The 14498-nt window shown below is 33.9% G+C and overlaps 1 protein-coding gene across 1 annotated transcript in view; it reads right to left on the minus strand.

Moving 5' to 3' along the window:
• The window catches only part of UBA6 (ubiquitin like modifier activating enzyme 6), an 86907-nt gene that overhangs the window by 8445 nt on the left and 63964 nt on the right, over positions 1-14498 (minus strand). Inside the window, 10 exon segments of the mRNA NM_001083438.2 lie at positions 288-405; positions 4072-4143; positions 5477-5546; positions 6539-6602; positions 6683-6734; positions 8753-8881; positions 9913-9993; positions 10103-10192; positions 12290-12395; positions 14006-14187. Coding sequence (NP_001076907.1) covers positions 288-405; positions 4072-4143; positions 5477-5546; positions 6539-6602; positions 6683-6734; positions 8753-8881; positions 9913-9993; positions 10103-10192; positions 12290-12395; positions 14006-14187 — 964 coding nt within the window.

Raw genomic sequence — 14498 nt, forward strand, 5'->3', positions numbered from 1 at the left:
GCGGTAAGTTATAAAGCAATGACATAACAGAATCTCAAGGATTAAAAGAATCAGAACAACAAAAACAAAGCAGACGTACATATCAGCCTTTAAGAGTAAGGAAATGGTGGAGAAAACTGGTGAATTTAGTTATAGTTCAAGATAACAGTGACTTTCATATGATCATGAAATCAAGTAATATCATTATTATTCCTGCTATTATTTAATTTCACAACCTTCTAAGTGTAGAGCTTAGTGAAAATAAAATATTTTTAGCTCAAAATAGTTTTATAAGGATTTCCCCTTACTTGTGGTAGCTTCATTAGATGCAATAGCCTTTTCTAGTTGGAAAATAGCATTTCTCTCATCTTCACTGCTCACAGGAACCTGGTCCGGTTTCCTTGCAGTTTCATCTGTTTGAACAACCTTTAAATATATGAATACATATTCATTAATGATATCACCTCTTACACATAAGCTTAACTAACATATCTGCTTTTATCAAACAAGTCATAAAGAGGAAACATTCTATCTAGTTTAATTAGATTATTAACCATTATGGTCAAAAGTATTTTATACCTTATATTGGTAAATAATATTATTTACATATTTATTGTCTACTGCCTCACAGTGACACATAAACTCTATGAGAAAAGGAGTTTTTATCTGAGAGAATCTCAATATATCTAAAATAAACCTGCCTAAGTTAAAAATACTTACTGAATACTTTATAAGATCTGAGTTCATACATATTCCTTTTAAAATTCCACATTAAAATCAAGTTAATATTAATCAATAGCTTGCAATTCTGAGAAATCAACTTCAAAACAAATTATGTATCTCTAACTAGTGCAAAGTTATTTTCTGTCTCAAAGAAATTGAAGAAATCCACAAATCACATAATATGGGCATGTAAAATATTTACTGAATGCTGACAAGAAGTTCTATACCAAAGAACATGTGTTCCTTCTTTATAGCTGCATGCTTAGGACAGCATATAAAAGTAATTTATCTTTAAGAAATTACTTATTAAACACAAGGTCAGAGAAGTTCAGATCAGTTCAGTTCAGTCACTCAATCATGTCCGACTCTTTATGATCCCATGGACTGCAGCACACCACGCCTCCCTGAGGCCTACTCAAACTCATGTCCATCAAGTTCGTGATACCATCCAACCATCTCATCCTGTGTTGTCCCCTTCTCCTCCTGCCTTCAATCTTTCCCAGCATCAGGGTCTTTTCTAGTCAGTCAATTCTTCGCATCAGGTGGCCAAAGTATTGGAGTTTCAGCATCAGTCCTTCCAATGAATACTTAGGACTGATTTCCTTTAGGATTGACAGGTTGGATCTTCCTGCAGTCCAAAGGACTCCCAAGAGTCTTCTCCAACACCGCAGTTCAAAAGCTTCAAGTCTTCAGTGCTTAGCTGTCTTTACAGTCCAACTCTCACATTCATACACAAGTACTAGAAAAACCATAGCTTGATTAGATGGACCTTTGTTGGCAAAGTAATGTTTCTGCTCTTTAATATGCTGTCTAGGTTGGCCATAACTTTTCTTCCAAGAAGCAAGCGTCTTTTAATTTCATGGCTGCAGTCACCATCTGCAGTGATTTTGGAGCCCTCCAAAATAAAGTCTGTCACTGTTCCCATTGTTTCCCCATCTACTTGCCATGAAGTGATGGGACCGGATGCCATGATCTTAGTTTTCTGAATGTTGAGCTTTAAGCCAACTTTTTCACTCTTCTCTTTCATCAAGTGGCTCTTTAGTTCTTCGCTTTCTGCCATTAGGGTGGTGTCATCTGCATATCTGAGGTTATGGTATTTCTCCCAGCAATCTTGATTCCAGCTTGTGCTTCTTCCAGCTCAGGGTTTCTCATGATGTACTCTGCATTTAAGTTAAATAAGCGGGGTGACAATATACAGCCTTGATGTACTCCTTTCCCGATCTGGAACCAGTCTGTTGTTCCATGTCTAGTTCTAACTGTTGCTTCTTGACCTGCACAGATTTCTCAGGAGGCAGGTCAGGTGGTCTAGTATTCCCATCTCTGTAAGATTCTTCCACAGTTTGTTGCGATCCACACAGTCAAAGGCTTTGGAGTAGTCAATAAAACAAAAGTAGATGTTCTTCTGGAACTGTCTTGCTTTTTCGATGATCCAGCAGATGTTGGTAATTTGATATTCTCAAACCAAGAAACTAGCTACATCATTACTAAAATACTACTTCTTTTTTAAAAAAACACATCCAACTCACATTTTACATATTAAATATTATTATAAGTATTTGAGAAATATTAAGGAGTCAAGGAAGCAGTAATTTTTATTTGCCAGGATGTGCTGTTGATATTTTTGGCTGTGGCATCTGTTAACTAGGAGTGCCAGACCCTGAAGCTTTGGGGAAGCTGCTTCAAGGAGTTTTAAGCTAATAAGTCCTGTTAAAATTGTGGCTTATTTGCTCAGGATAATATATTACCCCTAAACTTCAATACAGAAAGAAGCAATTCAAGCTAGAAAACACTGAAGAGCAGTAAAGACCTGCAAAGTTATTGATGCATATTTCCTTGGTGGCTGTCTAGCAGTTTTGTCCATTAAAACATGGGCTAGGAATTTTTATAAAGGAATTTTGTTTATCCTTTCTGTACTTTTGTGACTACAAGTCACGAATATTTCATTCAGAAAGTCCATTTACTTGTACAAAATGAACTACCTACAAGTTTCCTTTTCTCTAAAATAAAAATGCAGAGTGGAAGACTGCAAAACCATTTCCTACTTGAATTTTGCATGGAGGAAGTCATTACTCCACATTTTCCAGTATAGTTAAAGGATAAGGGGAACAGAAGAGTTCTGTTTATTGTTAAGGGTTTACAGTTTATTGTTACTGTTAAGGGTTTTGTGGTTTGTTTATTTTTTTTAAAGTGCATACAAAATGGGGTATGATGAACTGAAAAAAATATTTAGTATTTCAGACTTTCCTATTTACCATGCATACATTTCATGTTCCACCTGTATTAATACTCCCTGTCTCTCTTTCCTTCCAACATATTTGCCTGGCAAAATTCCAACCCTTATTAAAATCCTGTTCCCAGCTATTCTACAATAGCATCCAAGCAGCTAAACTGCCTTTTCTCCAGACTCATTTGGTGGAATACATTATTGGAATTAACATTAAGTGGATCCTAAGTATTGTCTCAAAATTATATAACATTTTCTAATTTCTCACTTAGCCCATGGCAATTATTCATATCTTTCTTTTTTTGCTCAGGTCAAACACCCTCTCTCTTTTCCCTACCACTCAGAGCTATTAATGTTTCTTTTCTTCAACTAAGAAAACAACAATCTTTTTTTTCCCCTCTCATACTCAGAGCAATTCCTTATAAATCCTGTCAGGGCTACAGCAAAATATACACAAAATTCAACCTCTTAAAACTTCCCCTACTTCATTCAAATCACCATTATCTCTTGTCTATAATATCCTAATAACTTATTTTGCTTCCTCTCTCATGTCCCATATAATCCTTCTTAATACAAATGCCAAGGTCCTCCTTTTAAATATGTCAGATTGTACCCTGTGTTTTAAATCTTCAACTGGCTTATTCCATAATAAAACATAAAGTACTTATCATAACCCTCACTACCTCTGCAATCTCACTGTCTACCACTCTTCTCTTGCATAGTCTCCTCCAGAAAAATTCCAGCGTTCAAAGTCTTTGAAGGCCTTTCTCTCATCTTCTTGCTCTGCTGTTTGCACCGCTTTTCCACCAGATAATAGTATGGCTCACGCCTCATTTCCTTCAGGCTTCTGTTTAGACATAACCGTATCAGAGAAGCTGTCCTCTTTTAGCTCACATCAAATGACACCAGCTCCATCACCTTTGTTTTACCTGCTTTGCCTTTTCTTATTAACTCTTCTGCCCATAATGCAATATTACATAATCATTGGCACTTTAAAAAAAACAGTCTATCTTTGGTCCCTTAGAATATAACTCCTAAAAGAACAAGAATTTTGTTCATTATGGGCTTTTCCAGGTTTAGAATGAAACTTGACACAAGAAGTAGTTCAATGACTATTTGCTGAATGAATGAACTTGTACACGTACCTTGTCGGATGGTTTGAATTCCTGAATCTTTACTTCAGAAAGAATATTCAACAGGGTATCTGCTGATAAGTCCTGATTTTTAAAACAGTAATTTTTATCAGCATATTCTTAAAATTCTAAATTCTAAACACAACCAAAAAATGGTACTTTAACATGATAAAATATTTGAGTAATTTATAACTGTTTAGACCACATCTGTTTGTGACATTTACTTTTATTTCTATAGAAATATCATCCATAAAGGCTGGGAGGTGCGGGTGGTGCATGTAGAAAAGTACTTAATAGTCAACATATTAGTTGACCAAAATCTTAGTCTTTCCACAAATTCTTAAAAAGTTAGTTTTAGGACTGCTTGTGAGTATCACACAGAGTGCCCTCTGAGATCAGGAACTATCTCTTCAATGTTTTACAAAGTTCCCTGCAGAAAGTTTTACTCAATATACGGTGACTCAATAAACAAATGAATAAATAAGTAAATGGAATTCATATCTCCAGAAACTGGAAAATATTTATATGGTTCAAGATAAACTTAGATGAATTTAAAGCTATATACGTTTTTATTATTAAGAATCTGCTTAGGAAAAACTGAGACATAGTGCTTTTGAGGTCACCTACAACTCTAATCACAAATTACCACTTTTTTCACAAGAAGAATAACTAACTGAATACCACTATCTTTACCAGACATTTATGGTATATTTTACTGTGTTTTAACCCCAAAAGGGATTAATCTACATTTTTATGTAGATTCAAAAGAGCCAGTGCTAGTTATGAATCTGGCTGATGTTCTCCCATTCAGCCTAGTACCTAAAAGTATAACCAGTTATTTAGCTCTGTTATGCATTTGAGGATGAAGATTCACTAATACAGACCTCCCTTTCAAATAAAACTGCATTAGATCCTTTATATATTAGTCAATGAAGGTAATGTCTAAGAAAAAATGTATAAATGATAAACGTTAAGAAATGTTAATATGGGAGAGCATTTTCAGGTCTCCTGAGATGCACATAGGTTAATTTCACAAAATAAACCAAACAAATGTTAATAAAGAGAACCACTAAGTAATATTTAAAATTTGTTATGATATAGGTCACCTTCGGTTTTAAAAGTAATTATAATAGTTAAAGTTATGTTGGTCACAAACATTTTAAAAATAAAGATAAGATTTCTCTTACAAATATTTGTTTCACTATTTAAATTCAGAAAGAAAAATTCAACTTTCTTCTACTTAGTAATGCTGCAATGAGGTGTTTAACTTCTGCTATATTAGAAAGGGAAACACTACAACAAAATTAAAAGTTTATATCAAAGAATGATTCTTATAAAACACGTTCTGATGATACAATTAAGCTAGGTCTTCTAATTCTAATTATTTCTATCTGTTAGGGTTTGAAGAATATCTTACCTCTTCTGTAAATGGAATGCAATAGATTGTAGCATATAATTTTGCAGCATTTAGAAGAAAACTGAAGTGCCTTTTGAAATTAAAAAAATAAAGTGTGAGTGTACAATTTCAAAGATGTTTAATTCATCATAAACTATAGCCTTTAAAATGTTGAAGGCAAGTAATGTTCAGGATTATGTGTTTTATTTTGTTTTTTGTTTTTTTAATTAAGCAATGAAATTCTGGTCTAGATCAAGGCATTGACAAAGCTATAAAAAAGAAAACATTAGATGTTTATTTTCATAAGCACTATTATTCAGGTAGTGATCAAGACTACTCTGGGGAGAGAAGTGGCCAGAAGTAGAAAATTAAAGTATTGAAAGAAAATTCATTTTAATTCATAAGAAAATATTGCAAATTTGGTTTTAAAAGGTGTATAATAATATCAAACTAAGCAAATGAGTATGTTTAAAAGCAAAAAGGCAAGTTTTACAGAAGCAGCAGCAGGATAAGGTGACTAGAATAAGCACCAGAGGAAAAAATAAAGCACAGAGTTACTTGTTGAAAGTGCTTAATTAAGCTAAGTGCTTAATTAAAATGTGCACATAAAAGTGAGTGTGTGTGTGTTTATAAATGTGTATCTAATATAGACAGGATATACAGGTATTTACTCAAAGATCAACTCCTTTGAAAATTAATCTGAGAATATTTAGGCAGTTATTTAGTAATAATCATTCTCCCCCATATAAACAAAGTTTCTTATATACTGAGTTCATTAAATAGGAGAACATTAGTTTTCATTTTACATTTTTCATAAATAAAGTCAAAGAGATGACACTTTGGTTGCACTTTAGAAAAGATAAAAATAATGAGGTTATTTACCATGTAAATAAACAGATTTATCTATGTGGGGAGAGAATTGTGGCTTGTTTTCTTGGCCAAAATGCTATGATAATTCTTAGATTAAGATGGATGCAATATTTTAACACTAAAATGTTTGAAGTTTTTACCCTGCAATGTAAACCTGAACAGTTAAGAAGTTTACAATGAAGGATATATATAAAACTGGATATATATACTTACAAAGGTTCATTCAGATCAAATTTTAATGGAGAGGGGGGTCTCTTTGGTGACTGCCAAAACAAACCTAACAAAATGAAAAAATACATTATTTTCAATTTCAACAGTCAATAATAAATCACATTAAACTTTCTTCTCAATACTTACTGCCATCTTTTAATCGTGTGTCCAGAGGGAAACAGTGAAGCAGCTGAAGAGCCTAAAGAAAAAAACTGAATTAAAAACAATCACTACTCATTATTAACTGAAATAAAAAAAAACATAAAAAGATATACAGTAAAGTCTCCCAATGACCCTGTACATCATCTGTCCATTCTCCTGTCACTGACCCTGACCCTCACTTGGAATAACCTCTACCTATTTCTTTATTAACATTTACATATATATTTTTTGCATCTATGACAAACATAAATATAGATTATTTTATCCCTTTTACACAAATGGTGGCATACTTTACATCTCATTCTGCCCCTTTTGGAGAAGGAAATGGCAATCCACTCCAGTATTTTTGCCTGGATAATCCCGTGGACAGAGGAGCCTGGTGGGCTACTACTGTCCACTGGATTGCAAAGAGTCAGACATGACTGAGCAACTAAACAGCAAACTGTTCCTTTTGAAGAGCTAATTCTTAAACAAACCAACCAAAAAATCCCGTAAAAATACATTGCATTTTTTATTTTGAAATGATACGATGTTTGAGATTTGCTTCAAAACCATCTAGGCGGAGGGTATACTAGGCGGCATATACATGAAACAGGATTTCTATGAGTTCTGTGATTCTGTGCATGCATGCCCAGTCATGTCTGACTCTTTGTGACTCCATGGACTGTAGCCTGCCAAGCTCCTCTGTTCATGGGACTTTCCAGGCAAGAATGATGGAGTGGGTTGCCATTTCTTCCTCCAGGGGATCTTCCCAACCCAGAGATAGAACTCACATCTCCTGAGTCTCCTGAATTGGTAGGCAGATTCTTTACCACTGAGCCACCTGGGGTTCTATGAGTTGGTAATTGTTAAACCTGGGTGAACAATTTATGAAGAGTACATGGAGATTCATTACATGCTACTTCCTCTATTATTTCTGTGGTTGAATTTTTCCATAATAAAAAAAGTTAAAAAACCCACAGACGATAAGGACACACACACACAAAAAAGAGTTCTTTAGATTTTGAGACATGACGTCACTGATAGTCATGGTAAGAATAATTTCAATGGCTGTGGGGAAAGAAGACACATATTGGGTAGAGATATGGAAACAGTGAGTACAGACCACTTCTCCACTCAGCAGAGCAAAAAAGAGGAAGTGAAAAGTAGGGTTAACTATAATTAAAAAATGTTTTAAAACAGATGAACTTATTTTATATTTCAATAGGTAAGAGCCTAAAAAGAGGGAGAGATGAAAGACAGTGATGGACACATTTCAGGAACTGTATGTAACTGGAGAAAGAATAACATCTAACATTTCACTAAATATTTATGGGCATTTATTTATGGGCCAGGTTCTATGGTAAATACTTCGCATAAATTAACTCACTTAATCCTCACCACTATACTATGAGTCAGGTACCAATTTATTACCCACATTTTACAATAAGGAAACAGACAAAATGTGATTGTTAGATTTAGATGGAGAAGGCAAAATTCCAACAAAATTTCTGATGGATCTCTATTCTCTCAATGTCTTGTTTTAATTTGAACAAAAAACTTCTTTTAAGACTGATTAAATGTATTCCTTCTCTAGAAGGAATCTGTATTTTAAAACCCATTTTGTACACAGACAAGAACTACTTAAATGCACAACTGACAAGCCAAGGAGTGGAGTTTAAACACATTCTACCTAGTGACTCAGATGGTAAAGAATCTGCCTGCAATTCAGGAGACCAGGATTTGATCTCTGGGTCAGGAAGATCTCCTGGAGAAGGGAATGGTACCCACTCCAGTTCTTGCCTGGACAATTCCATGGACACAGGAGTTGGTAGCTACAGTCCATGGAATTACAAAGAGCTGGAATGACTTAGTGACTAACACTTTCACACTTGCATCAGTAACATTCAGAAAGAAATTGGTTGTGTGTCCATCACTTGTTCTCAGTTAACTTATTCATTTCTGAAAAGGTTCCAAAAAGAAAGAGTAGACATTTCAGGTCAATTAAATGAATGTCATAGTAATTAAATGAGCCAAGTTTAGACTTTTTCTAAATGTTTTACAGTATACACATACCTTATGGTTAAAATATTTTTCAAACTTTAATCTTGCTAATTCTACACACTGGGACCAATTTCTAGGTCTTCTGCTAAGTAACTTAATCACTTGAAAACAGCCTTCTAAACTGTGTCCGGTTTGTATCTTCTAGAGTGAGGAAAAAACAAAACAAATACATGTCCAATTAATCACACAAACATACACATGCATTTCCCAGGAATTATTAGCCAACTTTTGAAGTGCTAGCTCATGTGCCTTAATTTATTATTTTCATATCAAGCTCCCTGTCTCTGTCTTTCTCCTTTCCCTCTTTCTTTTCTTTTTTGAGGGGGGAATGGGTAAATACCGCATGTAAAATTTTGACTCTCAAACTGTTTCTTATTTCACAAGTCATCCTCATGTCTGGCTAGCAACAAGTTAATACTATATATGTACTTATTATAAGAAGTGCTATGAATAATATTTTACACTAAAAAGTTGGCCTTTTTAGTGCAGAATTGAAGGAAAGTAAGAATGCAGCTTTGAAGCCGTCCTCACCGTGAGACTAATAAAATCTGAAACCTCGGCCTATTTCTGAAATTTTCACTAGAACTTACCTCAGTTTTTTCCAAAGAGCTTAACGATATTGTTTTATTATTTGTAGCTGTCTCATCATTATCACACCCTTAATTAGGCTGAACCATATGAACTGCTGTTCTGTGAGTCTAACACGGTAAAATAGTGGTAAAATTTTGGTAAAATTTTATAGTGGTGAACTATATGGTAAAATTCCATATAGTTTGACCAAACTAAAAAAAGAAGGGTTATTTGTGATCTGCTAACTTCAAGATTCCTCAAATACTTACTTACTATATAAATAATAACGCATAATCTATTTAAGAACATAAAATAAATTATTTACAGGCAACTTGAAAGTAAGATTACAATGACAAGATGTTGGGGTTAGCAGATACAAACTATTATATACGGAATGGATAAACAACAAGGTCCTACTGTACAAAACAGGGAACTACATTCAGTACCCTGTGATAAACCATAATGGAAAAGAATATGAAAAAGAATGTGTGTGTGTGTGTATATTTGTATATATAGAAAATGGAAGCATCTTACTATACTGCAGAAATCAACACTATACTGTAAATTAACTGTAATTCAAAATAAAGTGTATTGATTTTTACCTGTAAGACTTCTTCTGCAGATGGATACGTTTGCCAAAATTTGTTAAACAATGAAGGCTTCTGGGAAAAGGAACTTTCAAACTATAACAGAAAAGAGGAAAAAAATATAATAAATAGGAGTCTGCTTAAAAGATAGAAATACCATCTTTTCTACTTCAGAGAAAAATTTCTTATACAATATCTTTATTACCTTATCTCTTGCCCATTGTATAGTGTGTTCAATAGCAGCTGGAAAGGATTTTAGGGTACAAAATGGTATTTCTTCTTCTGGGGGATCCCGCTAATTTATAAAATATGACAACAGTTAGCAGCAATGACAATTTTTGATGGATTAAATTTACTTGAGTGTTTTAAGACCACTGAAAAATAAAATTAAAAAATGAAACAAATCCAACTTTTAAAAAATCTTTTTCCTAGGCATTAAGAGGAAACATTGATTCTTTTGACACGCAACAGACTTGTTCATATGGCAAGGTAACAACAAACTCCTCTGGTATCATGTAGTACCATAACAGACTACCATATGTAATTATTTTATTTTTCTCAAAGCATAAAGGTAACATTTAAAACTTTATAACATTGTTTATTTTGAAAAGTAATTAGAGAATTGCTAATACAGTGCTCAGCATACCATGAGTTTCTTTCTCCAGGGAGAAACAATATTTGCAAACAGGAATCATGTGCTCTTGATGCTTGGTATGGTCTCTTACAGAAAGCATGTATTAAATAAATGACAGATGTCTTTGTTGTGTCATGTGAAAATGAAGAAATCCATATTTATTACAGGGTACTTTTGTACGTTTAGTCTTACTGGCTTACCCAATCTAAAACAACTAACTTTGTCTCTTTTTACTTGGGGATTTTTTTGTTGTTATTATAAAGAATTGTGCTTATTATTTTTTAATTTTTTATTTCATGGCTGTGCTGGGTCCAGCATGCAGGCTTTTTCTACTTGTAGCAGGAGGGGGCCGTTCTTTATTTGCTGTGTGCAGGTTTCTCTTGTTATGCAGCACAGGCTCTAGGGCACACAAGCTTCAGCAGTAGCAGAGTACAGGTTCAGTAGCTGTGGCCCATGGGCTCTAGAGAACGGGCTCAGCAGTTGTGGCACACAGCCTCTGCTGCCCCACGGCATGTGGAATCTTCCTGGACCAGAGATCAAACCCATGTTCCCTGCCCTGGCAGGTGGACTGTTAACCACTGGGCCACCAGGGAAGTCCTTACTTAGAGATTTGTATTTTACTTTGTTGATCTGTAAATACCACGAAATATTTTATAAGCCGAGAGGAAAGTCAGAAGGAACATTTAATTCTAGTTTTCTTGAATATGAAGGCACAGTCTATAAATCAATAGGAGAAGGTTTGGGAAAGATGTGGTAGTATGAGAGAATCAGGACTTTCAGAAATTTGCAACATCCTCTATTTTGAAAATCTTCCACAATGACCCCGGCATATCATGATTTTCTCCATCTATTTTACTTCAAATCAAACTTATCAACTTTGTCTCTTATCATGTCTTTACTACATAAACTTCTGATTTCATGAGAGTAGAGGGGGAAACAAATTTTATTAAAATTTAAAAATTTTGCTAAACCATATATATCCATTAAATAAAGGGAATGTTTATGCTTAAAAAATAATATTCTTTCAATTTTACAAATAGGGCTAACCTTTTAAAAATTCTTTTTAAAGCCTACAATTATTTCCTAGACTAGTGATTTTTAAATTTAGTAGTATCTCAATATCACTTGTAGAGGTTAAAAAAAAAGTTACATCTATATCATTTATATAAAATACATGGGTATAAATGGCTTGGTTCCTCATATGGAGAAACTGAGTCTTCAGTAAGATTTTGGATGGGTCACTAAGGTTGTTAGGAAACTAATCAAGCAGCAATAAGAAACAGTAAACTCATAAGAATAATATTCCACAAAGACCAGAAACAAAATTCTGATGATTAAAAAATACATTTAGGGCTTCCAGGTGGCTCAGTGGTAAAGAACCCGTCTCCCAATGCAGGAGGCACAGGTTCAATCCCTGAGCCGGGAAGATCACCTGCAGTAGGAAATGGCAACTCACTCCAGTGAGTATTCTTGCCTGGGAAATCCCATGGACAGAGGAGCCTGGTGGGCTATAGTCCATGGGGTAAGTAAAAGAGTCAGACATGACTTGGCAAACAAAACAACAACAAGAAAGTAAGTTTAACTACATTTAAAAAAATGTCTACACATATATGCACAAACACCGTTGGCAGATCAAAATCAGAACAGATTAAGGATGCTTAACCAAATGTGCTGACTGATAAAGAGAAACAGATCATGAGACAGAAAAATGATAAGATATAAAGAATAAACATTTACTTAAAAAACTGGTTCACTTACATGACTATTATAGGATTCAGTTAAATGAGGTACAATAACTTCAGTGTGTCCCTTAGTGCCCATCGTTCCAGAATCTAAGAGGGGCCGTAGATTTGCTAAGCATCGGCTAAGTGAAAAGAAGATAGATAACAAACAGAAGTTAGCAATAACAACGTTAAGCAGAGGACACTCTACCAATGTTTACTGACCATTACACATGCTGATCACTTCTTGGATATAATATTTTAGGAAACAGATACATTTCCACCAAAAACCCATTATTTCCATCCCCTTCCTCCCATAAACTTTGCTGCTCAATGTAGCAACTTTTGCCTCTACCTTCCATTACCAAAATTTAGTAGTTTTAGCATAAGATACACTATATTTATCTTGTTCTAAAATGCCTACAAAATTGTGGGCTTTTTTCCTTCTGGGTTAACTCTTAATTAATGTATTACTCTTTCTTGTCTTGCTTTCTATTTCTTCTTTGGTTATTTTCTGTATTTTCTGACTCTCTCTCTAACTATATATATATAAATAAAACTCTCTCTGTATATATCTATCTTACTATAGGCTTCCCTGGTGCTCAGAGGTAAAGAATCTGCCTGCAATGCAGAAGCCACAGGTTCTATCCCTGGGTTGGGAAGATCCCCTAGAGAAGGGCATGGTAACCCACTCCAGTACTCTTGCCTGGAAAAAATCCCATAGACAGAGCAGCCTGGCAGGCTACAGTCCGTAGCGTCACAAAGAGCTGGGACACAACTGAAGTAACTGAGCACAAATACACCTTACTATATCTTTTCAACATTTTCTTTATCCCAAACCTTCTTTCTAAAGAGTTACAATATCTATATTCTATATACTTTCATTTCTTAAAGTTTCTTTTTGTTTTTTTGCTGGCCAAGATTACAAACTTTCCACTATAATCTCAACTGGTAAATATTCCTGCTAATAAATCTGCTCTAGCACTCTAACATTAAAGAGTCATATAAACATGTAAGAAAGATTATATAAGGTATGTACATCACAGTCATTTATTCATCTACTTATTTAAAAAATATTTACTGAATGACATCATGTATTGGGCACTGAAGATAGAGTGATGGGAAAATAAATAATAACAGGATAAATGATTTAGTGAGGAAACAAACATTAAATAAATATGCATGTCAATAAAAATAAGTGCTATGAAGGAAGAAAACAGTATTGTGAAAGATTATCAGAGAAAGATCTAATTTAGAATTTAGGGGTTAAAGAAAGTCTGTTTCAATAAAGACATTCAGGCTGAAACTAAAAGGATGAGGGGAAAAAAACTAAAGGAAGTGAAGAGTAAGTAGGTAGATTTGGGCTTGACTTTTAGAATATAAACACAATTTCTTGAGATTGAAGCAGAGTTATGTGCAAGTCCCTGAGGTGAAATGTGTTAGATGTTCCCCTGTAAGAACGCAAACAAAGAACATATAGCTAGAATAAAGAGAGCCAGGGAAAAATTGCAAATTTTAAGCTGGAGTCATGGACAGGTGGCAGATACTCTATGAAAAAAATTTAGGTCATTTTAAAGATTTACAATTTTATCCTATCTATAATGGAAATCACCAGAAGTTTTGGGTTCAAGAACTATAATAGGAATATAAAGAATAATCAGAAAATTCAGTAATTGTTCAATAAATAGGTATAAAAAGTGAAGTAAAAACAAAACAAAGACAATCTCTATGAACCTGAATTTTAAGAACATACCTGTCTACATATCTCCTGGCTTCCACATTATCTAATGCTGTAATAATTATATCCTGCTTAGTATAGAACTCATCATTGTAAATTGCCTCAGTGGCTGAACATACTTTGTTCAAATGTGCATCTATTTTTAACTGAGGATTTATTTTCAGGGTTGCATCAGCAGCAGTACAGCTTTTAGGCTTCTAAACAATATATAAAAACAGAGGAAATAAATGTTAACAGGAAAAATAGACCATGATTGAACATATACAATTTACATATGAAGAATAATGTAATGAGACTGGTTTTCATTTTTAGTTTGTGAAAATTATATTCGTTGTGGTCATGCTACATTTAATACTGCATATTAGAATTAATAATTCACACATTATTATGAAAAATATAAACAACCTCTATTTTATAGTTATGTGCTTTAGAATTCTTAAAATATTAGTTACAAGTAAAATTAAAAGAACATTTTTCTCTATTAATGAGATTTGAATTGGTTAAGTGC

Source organism: Bos taurus, chromosome 6 (genome assembly GCF_002263795.3).
Source record: "Bos taurus isolate L1 Dominette 01449 registration number 42190680 breed Hereford chromosome 6, ARS-UCD2.0, whole genome shotgun sequence".
Lineage (NCBI taxonomy): Eukaryota > Metazoa > Chordata > Mammalia > Artiodactyla > Bovidae > Bos > Bos taurus.